The sequence below is a fragment of the Schistocerca piceifrons genome, chromosome 8 (genome assembly GCF_021461385.2).
Source record: "Schistocerca piceifrons isolate TAMUIC-IGC-003096 chromosome 8, iqSchPice1.1, whole genome shotgun sequence".
Lineage (NCBI taxonomy): Eukaryota > Metazoa > Arthropoda > Insecta > Orthoptera > Acrididae > Schistocerca > Schistocerca piceifrons.
This window is the reverse complement of record NC_060145.1, coordinates 411,696,082-411,717,102: the sequence shown is the minus strand read 5'-3', so window position 1 is coordinate 411,717,102 and position 21,021 is coordinate 411,696,082. Positions and strand designations below refer to the sequence as shown.

At 41.2% G+C, this 21,021-nt stretch overlaps 1 protein-coding gene across 2 annotated transcripts in view; it reads right to left on the bottom strand.

Annotated features, from left to right (window-relative positions):
* Positions 1 to 21,021, bottom strand: part of LOC124711281 (scavenger receptor class B member 1-like) — a 336,229-nt gene that overhangs the window by 63,126 nt on the left and 252,082 nt on the right. For both annotated transcript variants that reach the window (XM_047241278.1, XM_047241279.1), the window contains exon 2: positions 14,191 to 14,282. In XM_047241278.1, the coding sequence (XP_047097234.1) occupies positions 14,191 to 14,282 (92 nt within the window). The remainder of the gene's footprint in view (positions 1 to 14,190; positions 14,283 to 21,021) is intronic.

Sequence of the window (21,021 nt, the reverse complement as noted above, 5' to 3'; positions counted from 1 at the left end):
GCGATCGACGAGTACGCTAGACACATTGCTCAACACATCTCTGCAAAGCTTCATCGGATTTTCGTCGTGGTTTCCATTTCGCCCCCTATCAGACCATACTTTTTCAATAACTCTCGTAAAAAACAAGACAAAACTATCATAATGGTTCCTTAACAGGGGGAGGGGGGTGTGGATGAACTTGCAAATAAAGTAAAGGATGCAAACATGGATGCACCTCGGAAAGTAACAAGCTGAAAATGTTTGCAATATCCTCGCATTTACTTCAAATAAACACGCAAAACTACGACAGGAGAGAGCACAATTAGTGGGTGATACCACTACAGATGAAGGAAATGAGGCCTGAAACGAAATTCCACGCAGTGGTGGAGATTCTAGTGTTCACCACTGACTCTCCCCTTGCTTGGCTGCATAGCTCTGCTGTAGAGAACTCCAGTATGGTAACACTATTAGCAAGCCGACACTCAAAGTTATTTTGCGAAAAAACAGAAATTCGTAAATATATGAAATATATTCGCAGTTGCTAATATGGACACTCATCAGCTGTGTAATGGAATGACGACAGTGAAAATTAGTGCCGGTTGGCGAGTCAAACCCTGATTTCCCGCTTATGGGGAGCGGTCACCTTGCAATTTGGCTATCCGAGCCGGCTGACGACCAAATCCAACCTTCCATATTTATCTACAACACGTATTCGTATATCCATTATGTATGTTCGCGTGAGGAGGAAATTTTACTTGGAAGCCACTACCCCGGTGTTGAAGGATAAATACGATATTTCAATGGTAATGTTATTCCAAATTACGATGCACGCTAAATACGATATTACAGTGCCTGTGTTATTCCGAATTGCGTTGCATGTCCGAGGGTAATTTGTATCGTAATTCAGAATAACTTAGGCACTACAATATCTTATTTATCCGCCGACACCAGAGAAGCGACTTTCAAGTAAAATGTCTGTACAGAATTATGCACAATGGATGTACGATTAAAGGTTATAATCACATGGTTTCCGATATATGGAAGGTTGGGACTGGCCGTGATTCATGCTCGGATAACTGAAAGGTAAGGTGCAACTCTTCATTGAATGTGCAAATTTTCATTGTCGTCATTCAAATATACAGCTGACGATTGTCCATATTCGCAATTTCGAATACATTTCATGTGTTCCATGACTGCTGTAGTCGTCTCAGTGACTGTTCCTATGGACGTCCAAAGGAACATTGCATCGTAAATCGTAATAAAATCGTAATAACACAGGTACTGCAACATCAGAAATTCATATATATCGCCGCGCGAAGACTACATATCGATTCCAGTACTCATGTTTCTCAGCTACAGAAGATATGATCAATCGTTAGAGAATTTGATCCATGGGAACGACCAAGCCTTGCAACTGGAAAGGCAGTAGATCATATTAAAATTTTAATGCTCGATACTCTACCAAGGCATTTAACTAACGAAACTTCATGAACACCACCTACATCGTTGGCCGCGGTGGCCGATCGGTTCTAGGTGCTTCAGTCCGGAACAGCGCGACTGATACGGTTGCAGGTTCGAATCCTGCCTCGGGGATGGATGTGTGTAATGTCCTTATGTTAGTTACGTTTAAGTAGTTCTAAGTTCTGGGGCACTGACGACCTCAGATGTTGAGTCACATAGTGCTCACAGCCAACCACCTACATCGAATTATTAAATAACTGAACCGATACTGCAAATTTCCGACCTAAATAGCAGCACCCATAAGAGAACGTCTTAGAAAACCACTTAAGTGGCGTCTTTTTTGGGATTAGGGTGGTATTCGGCCAATCACAAAAAAGTCCTGGCGGCTCCAGACACTCACCGAATCTGGGGGGCGCCAAAAAACCGCCAAATACTTTGCGCTATGCTCCCATGGAAATTTACCGAGAAAATTCGAAGAGGAAGCTCAGTGAAACTTTCCAGAGCTTTCAGCGTATGCTTTAACTGGCATCTTTTTAAAAAGAGCCGGAAGGTCATTCCCTAAGACCATTCCAGGCCACAAACCAGATCTGAAAAATAAGATTCAACTGAAAATAACGGAGGCTCCACAAAGAAGAACCAAAGGTAAGATACCCTGTCTGTCTACCTACAAATAAATGCACACTTACTCCACATGTTATGAGCTTATTATCGAAGAGGAATATGGTAAAAGAATGGCGCAGGGTACTGATACGAAAAGTAATGAAATGCTGTACAACGGTTCCCTGGTCAATCTGTCTCCCAGCTCTCATTTAACATAAAGTAGCACCAGCGGATTAGTCTGCTAGATTAACTAAACTTAATTTAAATTTTCCGGAGAAATATTATTCGAAAGGGGCTGATACACTATCCTTTCCGCTTGGATACGTCCCATAAGCTCAAGAGGTTTCTATAAACGATCCTGTGATGGTCTGCTTTGTGCAAGCATAATCTGTTAGCACAGCACTATGACAGTCCCAACAAACAGCATTAACTTATCCGACGATGGTGGTGTCTTCGCCTCTTTTTGTCCGCAGTGAATCCACATGCTTCCACAGACTGCTTTGCTCCTTCGTCTCGATGTCTTAGCGATACACTCAATACTCGTCCACCTTGACCAGGCTTCTAAACAAGTCTTCTGAAACGACTTGACAGAGCAGCAACATTTCTCTTGATAGCGCTGTTCGGCTGCTTTTTGAACAGGTTTGAGCAGTATCTAAATCCAACGGTCGAAGACTTTGTCGTGCTGAATACGGCACGAAGATTTTGAAAACTGATCTGTGAGTGATTTTCAGTTTTTACATTCCTCATAGTGATGCGCCAGTCTTCAAGCTCCAGGGGATTCTCTTGCGTTTCCTGGGTCTGAGATGGTGTTCATCTTCATTATTCATCGCTCAGACTTTTTTCGGCTCACTCGAAGCGTCTGCCCACCTAACCAATGTGCCATACGTTGTCTTCTCATTGGTCTGTGCCTGTGCCAAAGTCCTAGAATAAGAGTAGCGCATACATCCAGCGCTCTTTATTATTTGTAGGATATATTCTAATTTTTGTGTCCCCGTAAAGCTTTAGTCCTCTACGGCTCCCTCTCGTAACACGGAAGTAATCTCCTTATACCTCGAAAGTTTTCATCCGTTCCTTTCTTCTAATCAGTGGTTATCATAACATGTTCCCTTCCTAGCCTATTCTATTAAGAAGTTTATCGTATTATGAACTCGTTAATTTTTCAGAATCCTTCTGTAATACCGCAACTCAACGCCTCGATGTTATTCTTCCTTATATCGAAGATTAATCTTCACCGTAAATGCAGGAATCACCGCGTTAAGCGGTAAGTGAACAGGACATCGCCTTGGTGTTAGGCATCCTGCACTCCTTCTAAGCGTGCCGTGTGAACTGATATCCCGGCAAACATCTCTATTCTACGTGGGCTTAGGAATATAAAAGATCACATGACGTTCATAACAATGCAAATGGCAGTCAAAGGAAACAAGAAAAATGAAAGAAAAACTGTTTATTATTTCAACAGTAGCCGCCATAATTGTTAATATGTTTATCCCACCATGAGGCAAGATGGTCGTTGCTTTCATGGAAGAACGAATGTGATTGCCTGCGGAACCATGACCGTACCGCGGCATGCACCTCTTTGTTCGAAGCCAATCGGCGGCCTCTGTCTTTCTTCATGGCTCTAGAAATACCGAAGTCACATGGGGAGAGGTCGGGACTATATGGAGGAAAAGCGAAACGTCTGCGGCGTACTCGAAACTACCTTTCGGACGTGTCCCTTTGGTTTTCTTATCATAAAAATAGGTTAAAATCCTTTAAGGTATCGCCCCTGGTACCACACGTACCTCGTGGCTATGAAATGAAATCCTTCTTTTCCAATGAGTGTCACATCTAAGTGTTTCTATTGTTATTATTTAAAGGTAGCGAAATTATGCCGTCGAGGAAACACGACATATCTCGAAAACTTATGAATCCACTGGTATCTTTTTTTTATTAATTATCAAATAATTACCTCGGTAGCCTACAATCCTTTCCGAAGCTGCTTCGACCAATTGCATTTCTTACGTATAAGCGTCCATAAATGGCGTCGTTTTCAAATTTTGTGAATATTTCAGTCGAAATAAGTATGAAGTTCAATATTTCTTACAAAAATTCGTGTAAAAATTCTAAAATTCACATGTGGTATAGGTCTCCATACTTTCTCTGAGCATATCAAAACATCCGTTTCTAGTTTTAATTTGGGGCCAGAATTACGTTTAGTCTTGATCAGGTGAATCATTGGCGCCTAGAAGTTTTGTACTCTTGAAGTTGCATGACAAATACTTGGCGCAACGGAAGTGGCAACGCAGAGAGCTGACAACGACAGCACAGCTTCCATTTTATTGTAACGGTAGCACTCCAATCCGTTACCTGCCAAATGCAAACTAATTTCAGTCGGACTATACATAACTGGATCTTACTGCTGGTGAAACATGCGTACAAGGGGTTTTTGTAGACGTCATCAAGAGAAACGAAACCAATGGACGACATACTTTATGAGGAACCACAATATTTAATAAACTTGTTATATGTCAGAGAAAGAAAGCGAAAAATCATAAAATTCAACTGAAGACGTCAAAATTTCTGTGATACAGCAAATAAAGTGTTTACGAGTACATCATCGTGGACCCACAAATCCCAAGGTGAGAATGAGATGATGTATCCGAGGACTTCTAAGCTGGCGCACTTCATAGCTGACGCCTTGCGGCAATATTCTTAAGCTGTGGTCATAGTACCGATTTCTGCCGCTAGAGTGAGTTGGGTGTGCCATTTACGAACCAAGTGTGGGTTCACCGATGCTACACACATTTGTTTGGCAGCGTTAACACGAAATTTATGTTCAGCAAATCTAAGAAGAATTTACACACATGATCTTTTTCCACAATCAAATAGAACGTCTCATTTAGAATTCCGCAGGAATGTTGCAGTGATAAGCTGGCCTCTAAGCAGTGTGGTACCGAGAGAGTAGCGAAGTAGGCCAGCGCCAAAGCCTCAAATAAGAGTAAAAAACAAGCAGAAAGGAAAACAAACATAGGGAACGGTTTGAAAATTAAGTAGTACTTAGAAGATGCTTATCCAAACTTAAAAATAGCGTTGAGGATATTTATGACAACGCCAGCTACTGCTGCTTCTTCTGTATTTAGTTTATGCAAATTAAATGATGTAAACAACTACTTAAGGTCAAGAACCTTGTCGACAAAATACGACACAGCTGGATAAAATCTTCTCGGTTTTCAAGCCACGTCAATTCCACTTTTATTGCAATTGACGCGGCTTGAATACCGAGAAAATTTTATCCAGTCATGCAGCCGCGAAAGACGCCGAGGACACATACGACACAGCTACTACATTTTACATCAGTAACGTAATTGCTAAGCTTTCTTAGCTCCAAGCAAATAAATACAATGCAAAATTATAATAAAAATATAATTCCCAGAATGAGATAATCTGTTAACTGTCGATTATAGTAAGTAATAAATAAAGTAATAATTTATGAGGGCTACATTATTATACATTGTATTTATAAATTGTACTTATTATACATTGTACTTATTACACATTGTACTAAATCAATGAACTGTACAGTAGCTGCCGTAACAATAAGAAATAAAATCTGTTTTATTTTCATGTTTTTAAGAAAATTTCTACTGTCTGTAATTTACAAGATATTTGATCACACGACGATCCAAATCTGAGGAACATAGTTATGTAATAAAATTCCCCTAAAGCTGCCGGTAATTTCTAATTTATTGCACGAACGGTTTTGAGGCCGAAAGCTTCATCCTCAGTTGTCATCAAATAATTATGGTAACATACCTGTAAACGTGGGGTGGGGGACACATCCACATTAAAACAACGCATCGGAGCGTAGGAAGAGCAACAACCACTGCTCCCACTCCCCTCTCCCCCCCTGGACAGCACGACATGAAAATCAGTACAGCTAAAGATGAAGCCTTACGAGTCGAAACTAGTCATGCAATACATAACAAATTACTGGCAGCTGAAGCGGAATTCTGTTATATAAACCTGAAATTTATTAACCTAAGCAAAAATGTGAAGCAGCCTGAATGGGAGGAGGAAATGGAATGAACTTTATGAACTTGGAACACATGTGATGTTATTTCTAATGTCAGTAAAGCAACACAAGCGTGAAATAATCATTGTGAAACGTACGACGAACGTATCCGTTAGGACAGTGCGGCGAAATTTGGTGTTCATGGGCCATGGCTGCAGACGATCGATGTGATTGCCTTTGCTGACAGTACCCGTTCTCCTGCAGCGCCTCTCCTGGACTCGTGACCATATCAGTTGGGCCACCTGGTCCAACTGAAACGAAAATTGACTGGACATGGTAATGTTCTGCTACTTGTATCCATTTGCAGCCATCCATGACCATTATGTTCCCGCACAGTGATGTCAAGTCATCAGGCCACAATTGTTCACGATTGGTTTGAAGAACTTTCTGGAAAATTCGAGCAATTGATATGGTCACCTTGTTTGCCCGACTTGAATTCCATCGAACATTTACTGAACGTAATCGAGAGGTCAGTTTGTGCATGGTATTCTGCACAGGCAACACCTAGAGAAGCAGCAAGACTCATTGTTTATGCAGGGGACTTCCAACAACTTGTTCATGCCCCGTCGAATTGCTCTATTGCGCCTGCAAAAGGAGGTCCAACACGATATTAGGAGGTGTCCCATGACTATTGTCAAATCAGTGTAGATTAAAATACTCAACAATTTTGTTTCTGGGCTTCTGGTTAAATGTATCTGTTCGTTCATCGAAGTAACTACCCTTTACAGACGGAAACAACTGTCTGTGTATATAACAGCTTCTATGTTGTTTAGTTGAGGTGATACTGTTTCTACACTCCTGTCAGCAATTGGGGAGCGTTTGATCTCCACTAAATCACATTCATCAAGCCTACACTGTGCAGATAAATCAAACAAACAGTGACAGGACAACACAGGAACATGAGCTATGAAGAAATGTCTCTACGAGACTTACTAGTATACTTACGACAGTCCGGGTAGGCAGATATCTTGGGTCTAGGGATTTTGACTGGAGTGATTATTGTGTTTTCTTCGTTCACTATTTGAGGAACAGAAAACAAGGCTGGCACGGCGAACACATATAAACGAAATTACATGTACTGACTGGAGTCTATAGTGTCTTACGAGGAGCCTTCTATAAGTAATGCAACACACTTTTTGTCGGCCAATTTCGATTGAAAAAGATCCGGAATTAGGTTAAACCCCTAGAGTTTCATGAAGTGCCGATAGATTGCGCCACTATACCCAGACTACAAAAGTGCATCAGTAATGAAGGTGTGTTCTAAGCAGAGAACTATAATGGAGTTCCTTTAGCGGGAAACCGGAACTTCGCATATTCATAAGCACTTGCACAGTGTCTACGGAGAGCTATTAGTGAACGAAAGATCGGTGAGTCTTTGTGCGAAGCGTGTGTCATAATCGCCACAATGCCACGCAGACTTGACCGATATTCCGTGCGCCGGGTACCCGCATACATCTCAGACTCCAACAGTGTTCGTCACGACGAAAATGCAAACGGACTTCTTCTTTCCATGATAACGCAAGACCTCGCACAAGTCGGCGCACCCAAGAAGAGCTCACAAAACTTCATTGGACTGTTCTTCCTCATTCACTGTGCAGCCCTGGACCTCGACCTTCCGACTTCCTCCTATTTGGCCCAATGAAGGACGCACTCCGTGGGAAGAAGTACATGGATAATGGGGACGTTACTGACGCAGCAAGACGTTGGCTTCGACATCGACCAGTAGAGTGGTACCACGCGGGCATACAGGCTCTCCCAGTAAGGTGGCGTGAGGCTGTTGCATTGGGCAGGGAGTGTACTCAAAAATAGGGTTTTGTAGCCCAAAGAGTGGGGAGTAATATCGTGTATTGGAATCCTGAATAAAACTACATCCTGAATAAAACTAACCTGCTTTCAGAAAATAGAGTGTTACATTACTTACTGAACGCTCCTCGTGCATGTTAGCCACGAGTCACAATTATGTAGCCTCATGAAGCTACGTAAACGTATCAAGCAGAAGAAACACCAATGAAAACATATTACTACAGTAATACTATTTAAACTTATGTTTTGTTTTTCTTTGTGAATTGCTACACGTTACTGAAATCAACGTAATGATATTTGGCCAGACTACTTTTTCTAAAGAGGGCAGACAGAAAGGAACTCTGTGACTTTGATCGTCTTGCTGTTGTACCATAAGGATACATGTTTATGTGTACCGTAATTCTGACTTAGAGAGTGTTATTGTACTTATGTATGTGGAATATTTTTAGGGGTAATATTACATCTGACAGAGTACCATGTTAAAAACAACAATTTTGTAAGAACTTTTGATTTTTTCAGAGGCCGTAAGAAAAATGCTGGTGGCGAATTGTTCGAGGATATAATGACCGAACACATTATGCGTCCCTTTGTTATTCATTTTGCTAAGTAGGACATGTCTGAAATCGATTTCCCAATCATTTCTTTCAGTTCTTTGCGTACATTCTTACGTAAGATTTTATGTTAGTCTGATGGGTCACTTACCTTCGAACAATGACGTCGGAAATCGCTTCACTAGTCTCATGTATAATGGACAGTGGCCTGATGTATTTCGATAATGCGTAATTACCAGATAGAATCAGTAATTATTATTTCCTCTGGAATCAGCCTAATCGTCATCGGCGGTTTTTCTCTTTTGTCGTGGTATTACATTAAATTCAGTGGTTGACAATTATACTTATATCACAGCTTTTTTCTTCATCATTAGATAATTGAGAAAGAAGCACTTCAAGTCTGGCCTTGGTAGGAGGTAGGACAGCAGCAGATGAATATTGTCTCGACCAATTTTTCCTAGTAGCCAGAGCCTGTTTAAGTTCCAAGAGACGGAGGGGTCATATTGCTGAAACCTCGAGAAATGCCTCTGAGACTTCTCAGCAGCTTTACCACCAAACCAAACTCCCATGTTCAAGAAGATGAAACCCATGTGGTCATTGGACAAGCACTTCTATCAAATGTAGTCAGTGGGATGAGATGCACCTTGAAACTGGGGCCTCCTGGCTGTGGGAAAGAACCATGACAGAAAGTCTGCTGTAGCTAGAGGTTGTAACCCCCTACAGAGTAAATGGAAATACAATCCAAAGTCTGCACAGCAATAAGAAGGGTGGATCTCAGAGGACATGATCCAGGCATTACAAGCACAAGCAGTTTCAGAAAAATTGTTTTTATTAATACTGAATGTACAAGAGTTAGGACAAAGCGAAGAACAGCCGAACACAGAATTAAAAGCAAAAATATTTGGTTATAGCTGTCATAGCATAGTATTAGGATCAGAATTAAAAAGATTTTTGGCAGACTTACGACCGAATAAGGAAGAAGTGATAGATAATGTCCCAGCAGAATTTTTAAAATCGTTGGGAGAAGTGGCAACAAAACACCTATTCACGTTGGTGTGTAGAGTGCAGGAGTCTGGCGATATAACATCTGACTTTTGGGAAAAAAAATCATCCACACAATTCCACAGAGTGCAAGAGCCGACAGATGTGAGAATTATCACACAATCATCTTAACAGCTCATGCATCCAATGTCTATAGAAGAATGGAGAAGAAAATTGACGATCTGTCGGATGACGATGTCTGGCTTTAGTGGACGTTAGGGCATCAGAGAGGCAATTCTAACATTGATAATGGCAGCAGGACTGAAGAAAAGAAATGTCAAGACACTTTCTTAGAATTTGTCGACCTGGAAAGAGCGTTCGACAGTGTGCAAGATGTTCGAAATTACGAGAAAGATAGGGGTAGCCTATGGGGAAAGACGGGTAACATATGATATGTACAAGAACCAAGAGGAACAATAAGAATTGAAAAATGAAGTGCTCGGATTAAATAGGATGTAAGACAGAGATATAACTTTTCGCACCTATTAGTCAATCTATACAGCGAAGAAGTAATGACGGAAATAAAAGGAAGTTTCAAGACTGGAAGTAAAATTCACTGTGAAAGGATATCAATTATAAGATTCGCTTAAGACATTGCTACCCTCTGCGGAAATGAGGAAGCATTATAGTGTCTGCTGAACGGAATGAACAGTCTAATGAGTACGTAATATGGATTGGAAGTCGAAGAAAGGCGAAAGTAACGTGAAGTAGTAGAAATAAAAGCAGCGAGAAACTTAACATCAAGATAGGTGATGAAGTTAAAGAATTTTGTTACCTAGGCAGCAGAATAACCAATCGTCAAGCGGCTGCTCATAAGCCACACATAAAGCCAGTAAATGGCAAACGACGCCTCTGTTGGTGTAAGAAGACGATTTGTTCAAAACGTTGTGTGGAGTGACGAATCACGGTAACAACGTGGCCATCCGATGGCAGGGTGTGGGTGTGGCGAATGCCCGCTGAACGTCATCTGTCAGAGTGTGTAGTGCCAACAGTAAAATTCGGAGGCGGTGGTGTTATGGTGTGGTCGTGGTTTTCATGGCGGCGGCTTGCAGCCCTTGTTGTTTTGCATGGAACTATCACAGCACAGGCCTACATTGATGTTTTAAGCACCTTCTTGTTTCCCACTGTTGAAGATCAATTCCGGGATGGCGATTGCATCTTTGAGCACGATCGAGCACCTGTTGATAACGCATGGTCTGTAGCGTAGTGGTTACACGACAATGGACTGGCCTGCACAGAATCCTGACCTGAATCCTATAGAACACCTTTGAGATGTTTTGGAACGCCGATTTCGTGTCAAGCCTCACCTACCGGCATCGATACCTCTCCTCAGTGCACCACTCCGTGAAAATGGGCTGCCATTCCCCAAGCAACCTTCCAGCACCTGACTGAACGCATGCCTGCTAGAGAGGAAGCTGTCATCAAGGCTGTGGGCCAACACCATACTGAATTCCAGCACTACCGATAAGCCACGAACTTGTAAGTCATCTTCAGCTAGGTGTACGGATACTTTTGATCGCACAGTGTATATCTTGACTCAGTTTCTAAACGGTTCACCGCTTCCAGTTTTTAGGGGTATCTAGTAACACAATGAAAGAAAGCTACCTTACTGGGGTAACTCCCGACAGTGATGCAACATCCCTCGAGTAAAAGAAACGTGGGTACGACCTTAACTGAATAAAGCTACTAGGAAAACTGTCGTAATCTACGCTCGCTTATGATTGTCACCTGATGTGGTGGGGCGGATTGATAGCCTTCCCAGGCTATGAAATTCGGCATTACCCATGGTTCCTCTCAGCCATTGTTAGAAACCACTTACATAACCCAAAAACTGGGCGCCGTTAGTGTCATCATTTCGAGTCCGAGGTCAAACGGTAATGCCAAAAGTCGAAACATTCCACATCAACCCTGTCAAAGAAACCTAAAGCTGTTCACACAAGCCGACCGGGGTGGCCGAGCGGTTCTAGGCGATTCAGTCTGGAACAATGAGACCGCTGCGGTCGAAGGTTCGAATCCTGCCTCGGGCATGGATGTGTGTGATGTCCTTAGGTTAGTTAGGTTTAAGTAGTTCTAAGTTCTAGGGGACTGATGACCTCAGCAGTAAAGTCCCATAGTGCTCAGAGCCATTTGAACCATTTTTGATATTTTCCGCAAGTTACTGAATAACAGCCTTTTCATACTATGAGACTAACAGAGACAAAACTAAAACAGCCTGAATAGTGCTCAGAGCCAATGTTTTTGTTCACACAAGTTCTAGCTAAGGTCATGATGACCTTCTTCGACTGCAGCGACCCTCTGCTCATCGATTTCCTCAGTCTTGGAGCTACAATCAATGTGCAGCGCTGTAAAGACATTTTGGAGAAACTGCGACGCGCCATAAGGTAAAAACGCCCAGGAATGCTGTCGATCTGAAACATCCCGTTGCACGATAACGCCCGCCCCCACATTGCCAGCCGCACGAAGGCTAAGCTTCAGCGATTTGGTTGGGAAACATTGCAACATCCTCCGTACAGCCGGGATATTTCACCAGGCGATTTTTACTTCTCTGGCGACCTGAAGAAAGGCATACTTGGAGGTCGAGGAAGTGCAAGAGTGGGTGTGGATGTGCATCCGCTACGGCCGACCCCGTTCTACGAGGCAAAGCATGAATTGATCGTCTCGTCTCCCAATGGAATCAATGTCTTAACGCGTGTGGTAATTTAATAATGGATGAAGGCGTTTCATGATCCCATTGTGGTGGGTGTCGCTTTACATTTGAACGTCCCTGACATTACAGTAAGACAGTATAAAACACCTGTACCAACACTACTCACACAGTATCTGCACAATGAAATCATACAGAACAATACAAACACAGAATAGGAAAACATCAAGCCAAGCACTGTAAGCTGTAGGTAATAAAAAAAAATTTGTTAGAAGAATGGTTTCAGAATACGGATTGATAAAACAGAGAATTAGGTCATAAATCTACGTGATAATGCAGAGGAGATTCGAAAAAATATACTCGTATATAAAAAAGCGCAACATGGCCAAAAGTTTAGTAAGGTAAGCCCATCAAGGAACGTTGTACAGATTTATATCAGCTATAGAAAATGACGTGCATGGTACATAAGAGATGACCTATAAACACAAGCTCAACAAGCAACAAAAATATGCAGCCAGAATAAATGACACATACAAAGATACTTGTCGAAAAAGCTATCCAAAACTGTGGATTGAAGAAGATGACAGAGAGAAAGAAATAAAGACTCCAGAGGATGAAGGGGACCAACTTGTGTGTCAGAGAGATGTCATGACACACTGGATAAGACACGGGACGGCCTGAAAGCGGCAGAGACTGATGGAGTAAACGTAGAACTGAAATGCAGTGGATTGAAGCTACAAATGTGGGTCGTAGAGCTCTTAGATGACTGCTGAATGATGAAGGTGGTGTCTGAGTAGTTGAAGACAGCAGAGGTAATATCGCTCTACGAAACGGGAAGAAGAAACGTCTGTGAAAACTCTAGAGGAGTGAGCCTACTAAATGCTTCTGCTAAACTCTATGCGATAGAATGAGGAAGATATCTGACGCCATCCTAACGGAAGAACAAAACGGCACTGGAAATAGACGATCTCGTAGTAACGATGTTAGTATTGCAGGTCAGTTATCATGAAAGATGCGAGTACAACCTAGAGACTCACATCACATTCATAGATTATGAAAATGCTCTCAAAAGGCTAAACCGAAATAAGCTTTTGACATAGAGCTCGACATTATCCGTGACGCTCAATGCCAGTAATAAAGACTTTGTACCAGCGCACAGGAATTACAGTAAATACGTGTTATATTCGTTACGTTCTCAGCCGACGTTGTTAGACAGTGGAAACTGGAAACGAAGCAAGGTGTCATGTTAGTACCATCACACCAGAAGTAAGTACTCTGCTCTTTGCCGATTAACAAATAATTATTCAGAAGATAGACAATGGCCTCTAGTTCACAACACATCGTTTAAAACAAATTTGTAAGAACTACCATCTAAAAATTTCAGTAACAAAAACTGAAAAACAGACATTTTCAGCTCTCTCTAAAATAATACTAGATGAATACGAAAATACTGTCACCAATTAATTAAAAATGTTTCAAATGTTATATGGAACAATAAACAGAACGCTCGATGGCAAGGACAGGAAGAACTTAGAAGTTAAAATTTTACAAAGTAATAGCTGTCCCTGTTGTAACAAATGGAAGTGAATTTTTGACCTCAACTAAGAAAGACAAAAGAATACTGTCGTCTCAAACGAAATCTTCAAGGAAAATACCCTCAGAACTCTAACACAAACCAATACCAGCGGCGAATATATTTCTGTCTAAAAGACTGACTAATAGGTGGGGTACCAGCTGCCTCACTTTACCTTCCACAGTACCTTTAAAAATTTTCCCAAAAATTTTGTCACTGCTACCTACAAAACCTCGACTTCACGTTCACGTTAGAGTGGCCCAATTGAACGTACATGTTACCATATGGTATCGTCCATAAGGGGTTGCTTAAAAGCGTGGTGGGGGAGGTTGTGGGGGGGGAGGGTGAATACATTTTGTCTTCAGAAAAGTTGTTCCTATGATGTGATGTGATGAATTTTTATGGCAAAAGTTAAGCAGTATGTGGTGGTATGGACGTGTGTATCCCGTCCACAAATGCCGCAATTAACTTTAAATCATCTTCTTACCTCGTTCATCATAATGTCGAACGGCGTCCATATAAGGCTTAGACAGCCAAACAGCAGGCTAAGTCCACCTCCAATGACGAGCCAAAGGATACCTGTAACAATGAGTGAATTGTTAATATCCCTGAGTACCGCTAAATCTGTCGTTGTAGAAGTGTTTCATGTATCTATCAACAGGTAAATTACATATTCGACTACAGTGCACGTATATCATTTTGGGACAATAACTAGAGATTACAGTTAATCTAGAAAGAAAAATATGTGAGAACAGTGTTCAACAGAATCAGTATACAGAAGTTCCGAAAATGTTTGTGAGTGCATCTGTGTACTGATATCGTCACAAGATGGGTTACGAATCCTTGTATAATTACGGTGCCCTGTGCACTATCAATGAACAGCAATCTGAGAAGTGCATTTCGCCATGAAATAATTAACATTTCTGAAAAGAACAAGTGAAAATATCTCCGCCTATTAAATGCTGTTAGTGCGTAGATAAACAGCTGTTTTCAATAGATACAACATTTCACACTCTACCACTGGACAAAAAGTTAACAGCAAATAGTAATCGCCATGATGCAGAGGCTGAACTGTTGAATTCGATTTCGGGAGTAACAGGTTTTTAAATCTACTTCCGACTCTCAAGAATCAAGTTTTAATAATTCCTCCAAATAATGTGAGACTAATGGCAGCATTATTTTTACATAAAGCACATTAAGGATCATGCACATTAAGGATCAAGGATTAAGTTCTTTAGAGACACACTGAAAGCTCTGAATGTGGCGTTTTCACAAAATCGTTTGGAGAAATGACGAAAAAAATAATTATGGATTACAACAGATACGTGTATGACGTGGCTCCTTATTTCTACATGTCGAAGCATCAGCTGTGGCGAAACGAAAAACGTCACACAAACATATACATACATGTATATATATATATATATATATATATATATATATATATATATATATATATATATATATGTATGTATATATATTACACAGGAATCTGAAAGGACTTCTGTTATGGTCTTCTGAGAGAGTCTATAAAAAAATTGATTCGAAAACCATATAATTCTTTTACGAATTAAGCTAATATTTATGGAACATCAAGTAAAATTTCACATTGGCGCATTTCATACTTCTCGCTAATTTGACGGTTACAGTATTTTTGCATCAGACATATGTCCTCAATCAAGTGTTGTATACTGTCGCCTAAAAAATTCAGTTTGTAGTCTCTTAATTTTATTTTGTAACAATAATCTCAAGTGGAAGGAGATAAAATCTATGCATCACATTATAACTTTGAAGTTTGTGGTACTTGTGGTTAGTTAAGCTACTACAGATTTTGAATATGATGTTTGTTACCAACGAAATTGAACTCAGGTGGCTCAGTGCCAATCTGGAGTTTCTAATCGGCCAGCAGAGTATTTTTTGTCCGTAGAAGGATCTGTCGCCACCAATTTTTACAGCAAACGAAGAAAGTAATATAAAGTGGTTATGCTGAAATCTATAGCCCTATACGAACAAAGGAGTGCAGCAACTACAGAAGATACTACAAATCGTCAATAGCAACGAATATAATGTTCTGGATATTCTTGTCACTACAAACTGTGCAGATAAGCAACATTTCGATAACCTTCATTATCACTATCTTCAGAATCAGTTGACTGATGTGACGACTACGGTGGTCTGATTTTATGATCAGTAATCAGTCTGTAACTGTTTAAAATTGTCACTAAAACGTTATTCGGCCATCCACCCGTCAAGTACAGGCTGTAAAAGCAGACCACAGCAACTTTCGAGATTGGTTATTGCTTCAAATGTTTCAAATGGCTCTGAGCACTATGGGACTCAACTGCTGAGGTCATTAGTCCCCTAGAACTTAGAACTAGTTAAACCTAACTAACCTAAGGACATCACAAACATCCATGCCCGAGGCAGGGTTCGAACCTGCGACCGTAGCGGTCTTGCGGTTCCAGACTGCAGCACCTTTAACCGCACGGCCACTTCGGCCGGCATTGCTTCGAATATGACGAAATTGTAGTTATTGAAAACTTAGGTTTCCAGTTAAATTAGCATCTGCACGCAAGAACGTCACTGAAAAGTACGTATTTTTTATTTTATCGAGCTCGGATTCGCCGTTTTACAAAAACTGCCCTCGTACTACTGGAACACAACCATACTTCCGCTTCAACAACGACCTCAAAAAATTAGGTTTCCTTCCTTTCGGGAAGTGGTTGCACTCAGCGGCTGTTATGTCACTTATAAATTATAGAGTGCTGCAATCAGTCGTCCTTTTTTACATTTTCTGTAAAAGGACGACTGATTGCTGAACTCTATAATTTATAAACCTCAAAAAATATTATTTGGCGCCAGCAAAGCAAAAATGTAATTTTCCTACGTAAGTTAATCACGATAACTTAAAGTAATAAGTGGCGCATGTTTACTGTCTTCTTGTGTGATAGGAAAAATAAGTACAGGCAAAGTATTCAGAGCAACTCTCAGATCAACTGGGATCTGCGACAGTGAAATATTGGCAGCGAAGAAGTCACACCACCTAAAACTGCATCCACCAGATATTCCGGAACATGAGGCTTACTAACGTAGAGAATGGCCCCTCAAGGCTACAAATGCCGATTCCTTGTCACGGGACTGTGCAAGGAAGTGGAAAAAGAGAAACGTTAGAATCACATTCAGTAATTAGCTGAAGCGATAACAGTGTTTGAATGATCAAGCATAATAAATGCTAATAAGCTGCGTCAATCCACTGTTAATTCATATCGCTGAATCTAATCTCAGAGGAAAAGCGTCTCGAATAATCACAGACACCATGCGGATTGATGTTTTACTAACATGACAATAGCATAATGTTTGACTACATAATGTATAAACCATTGATCTATTATAAACCATTGATGTATCTTATAAGACTTTACCATGTCCAGAATTACATATCTTGACGAAGTCGTTAGCGTCCACATGTGAAGACGGCAATCACTGGTAATGCGAACATTGTAATTTTTAAGCGGTCTTGGACGTAATAAATTACTTTACAAACATTTAAAAGGTTACATACTTTCATTTGGCGATACATAAATTCTTAAAAGGCCTGAGAATATTTTAAGAGTGGAAATGTCAGACTTCTAAGTGCAAAATCTAGCGTTTATCAGCAGATTCAGAAAACCATTACCTCCTGTTGTACATAACTTATGTGTATCGTAAGAATTGAGAAAGTATATTATACTGCTTACCTAATCACTGCAAAAAATAATGACACAAATTACAAAATATGTAATTCATTACAAACTTCGTAGGTACATACCAAGGGAACTTACTTGTTCGTAGTGCCGATAAGAAAATAATTTTTTCAAGTGCTATTAATACTGAGTCACTACGTTTTACAGGTTCCAATTTACTCTACTTGTAAAAGTAAAATACCGACGTAATATCTGGTGTCACGAGGAAATGTATTTTATAAAGCGACGTAGCACGGAGAAATATGTTATAAAGTTTTCCGTTATCATCAGAGGGTTTTAGGAACTCAGTGTTGTAGTACTAAAACACATGCAAAAATTTCGAGGATGTAAAATCCTGCATGAGGTGTCAAACTAGTTTTACATTATTTCAGAATCAGATAAGTAATCAAGCTTTTGATGACCCATAAAATGGTTCAAATGGCTCTGAGCACTATGGGACTCAACTGCTGAGGTCATTAGTCCCCTAGAACTTAGAACTAGTTAAACCTAACTAACCTAAGGACATCACACACATCCATGCCCGAGGCAGGATTCGAACCTGCGAGCGTAGCGGTCCCGCGGTTCCAGACTGCAGCGCCTAGAACCGCACGGCCACTTCGGCCGGCTGATGACCCATAATATATATATATTTTTTTTTTCATGTAAGTTACATGTCTTGCTGTAACAGGGAACAGAAGGGTACCAATGGAAAAATATTCCTTTTGCAGCACAAAAAGACTAATATGCTCCTATTTTAAAATACTGGCTAAAATGTGGGGTACCAGGTACCTTGTACTTTCCTAAGAACCCTCCAAAATCTCCCTACAAATTTTCGCATGCGAACATATTCGCTCGTTTTTGTGCTGATAGAGGAGACAATGGTAATGGGAAAGTGACAAAAAAGTAATAAATTCTGGAACATAGTAGGCAGTGTTTGTCATATATAAAGAAGAAAGGAGACAATGGCAGTGTAAGAGAGAGAGAGAGGAGGACAGTGGCAGTGGAACATTGTTGACAATGACAGAACAGTGCTAGGAAAAGACTGGTGGGGACATTTCTGGTGGGGGAGAGACAATGAGAAGGAGAAAGTTGAAGTATATGAGAGCCAGTGACAATGAGAGGCACAGTCTGCGTCAATGACAATGAGGAACAGAGATTTTGTGACAGTGAGAAGAGACAGCAGGAGTGGGAAGGAATGAATGAGATAGTAGCAGTAAGAGAGAGCAAGAGAGAGACATTGTTTGCGAGAAGAGACAATAGTATTATGAGAGAGCAAAGGAAACAGTGGCTGTGAGGTGAGGAATGATACAGAGACACAGAGAGATAATAGCAACTGGTTGAGCTAAACGAGTGAGTCAGAAAGGGCAAGTTGGATGGTTATATGGTTATGAGTGACTTACAGCGATGAACTAGTCGGTGTGAGTGAGGTAAAATTAGGGGTGCTTGTCAGAGTGAGATGTGAGTTGTATTTCAAAAAGTATGCAAATACGTTTGCATGCCAAAATTTCTGGGACAGTTTTTAAAGATACTGAGGAAGGTAGAATGAGGCAGCTGGTACCCCACTTTTCAATCAGATTTCTTTAAAACAGTAGTATACTAGCCTTTTTAAGTGCACCTACTGGAGCGTAAATGAATGCATCAAACGCTTCCTCCACATAAAGTCTAGGGATATGCTACATAGTACCAACATCACAATAGTAACAACTATTTTGCGGGAAGATAGCGGTTACAAAATTTTATATTTCCGAGCTGCATTTTATGGACAGGCCGCGAAAAGAGAGCAAGCACTGTGCTGTCCTGACGAATACCACTTCGGATTCGTTTAGTCGCATTTCATGCAAACATTCGCGAAAAGGTATACACGCGCAAGAGCAACACAGTGGAGAGGAGGGTTCAGGCAGGCGGGCGTTACGCAACCCGCCGTCCTTGGAGAGACAGCGAGAGTCGTCAGACGGCACAGGCGTGCCTCACCTCTGTGACGTCACGCCACACGCCGTAGCCGGCCGGCGCTTTCACGGTCAAGGTGACGGCGGCGTCCACAGGAAGCGCTGCGTTCCCTCGAATCACGTAACTCTCTGCGGCCAACGCCTCTTGCGAAAGTTGTTTGCAACGGTACTACTAACGGGCGTAGCGTCGAGGTAAACAGCAAACTTTGCTGGCGTAGAGGACACACAGCTGCAGCGAGATTGGAATGACGGCCCGGCCTGCAAGGCGATTTCCCAGAGAGCTGAGTGATCTCTTCTAAAAATCGAAGGTGCAATTTCGGTCTCTTCGTGTCAGCTAGGTGGAGGCGTTGCACAGCCGCAACAACAAAGGCAGAAAATCAGACACTGTACTGGATCAAATAGATCTGACATTGTGACACTGTGCGCACTAGGCCAACAAAGGTCTCCGAGCGACAGTGATTGTAATTGGCCGACAGTTGGTCACAAGTGCATTGGCGTTTGGCTTCTCATTCACACCAACCGAAGGGAGTGAGTCCATGGGATTCGCCCATATGATATCACAGCTGACTCTGCTGGCTTGCCGGCATTGCTCCAGTTTTGTTATTGTTATAAAATAGCGTTTTAGTTACAATTTCACTGGCCAATATTATAGGGATGTAGCAGTCGCCGCATGTGTAGCATTTTTATTTTATTGCAAGAAGCTTATCATCTGTAAAAGAAGAAGATGACGAAACGTACCTGGTGAAAGACCTCTCTTTTAAAAAGTAGGGAGCAGTGTGGTGGAACGAAATTAATGTCTTAAATCTAAATTGGACTATGGACTATTTCGTAATTTTTTTCTCTAATGAAAGCTACAGATTTCGAACTGTTATTGAATTGTGTAGTCCTGAAAAATTTCCGAAGATAACACCTCTTTTAGGAGAGCTATAGCTGCACCAGATTTGTTTGTTTCTCTTTCTCGTTCACGGTGAGAATATGTCAATAAAAATACCGTTTTCTTCTTCACGTCGTGAGTATCACTTTCTAATAACTAAGTTATTTTCCTCCAGGCGTGTAATCTTTTCAATATATTTTTATAATTGCAGTTCATAGAAGCCTGTTCGTGTTCACTATAAAACTTTTGTCAGCTTTAACCTCTCTCCATAACCCACATTATAGTGCATTGTTTTCCATAGTTACTGATGATGCTTTTGTTAAATTAGAGACCGAAACCGGTCAATAAAACATTCTGAGTGCGACATTCTGAATGCGACCTAAATTGACACCCGTTACATAGACATAACAAATAGCTACTGGACCAATGAACATTCAAACCAGCGTCCACACCAGGGGAGCGGTCGTAACGCTAACCAACTGCCAAAGCTTTGATCTTGCCACCAGCAGATCCAACCACAACCAAGCTTCTTTGGCTCTGATTTGCCGCTCATAGACACCGAACGAATCTCGGCTAACGAAGCAGTTGGCTGCCATTCGTTGGCCTTTATTGGCCTAGTATGTACACAATTGTCTGCCATTCGCTGGCCTTCATTCGCCTAGTTTGTACACGTTGTTTCCATTGGCCTAGTGTGTACGCGCTTGGCTGCCATTCGTTGGTCTTCGTTGGCCTAGTGTGTACATCTCTGAAGTTCGTCGGCCTTCACTGGCCTTGTG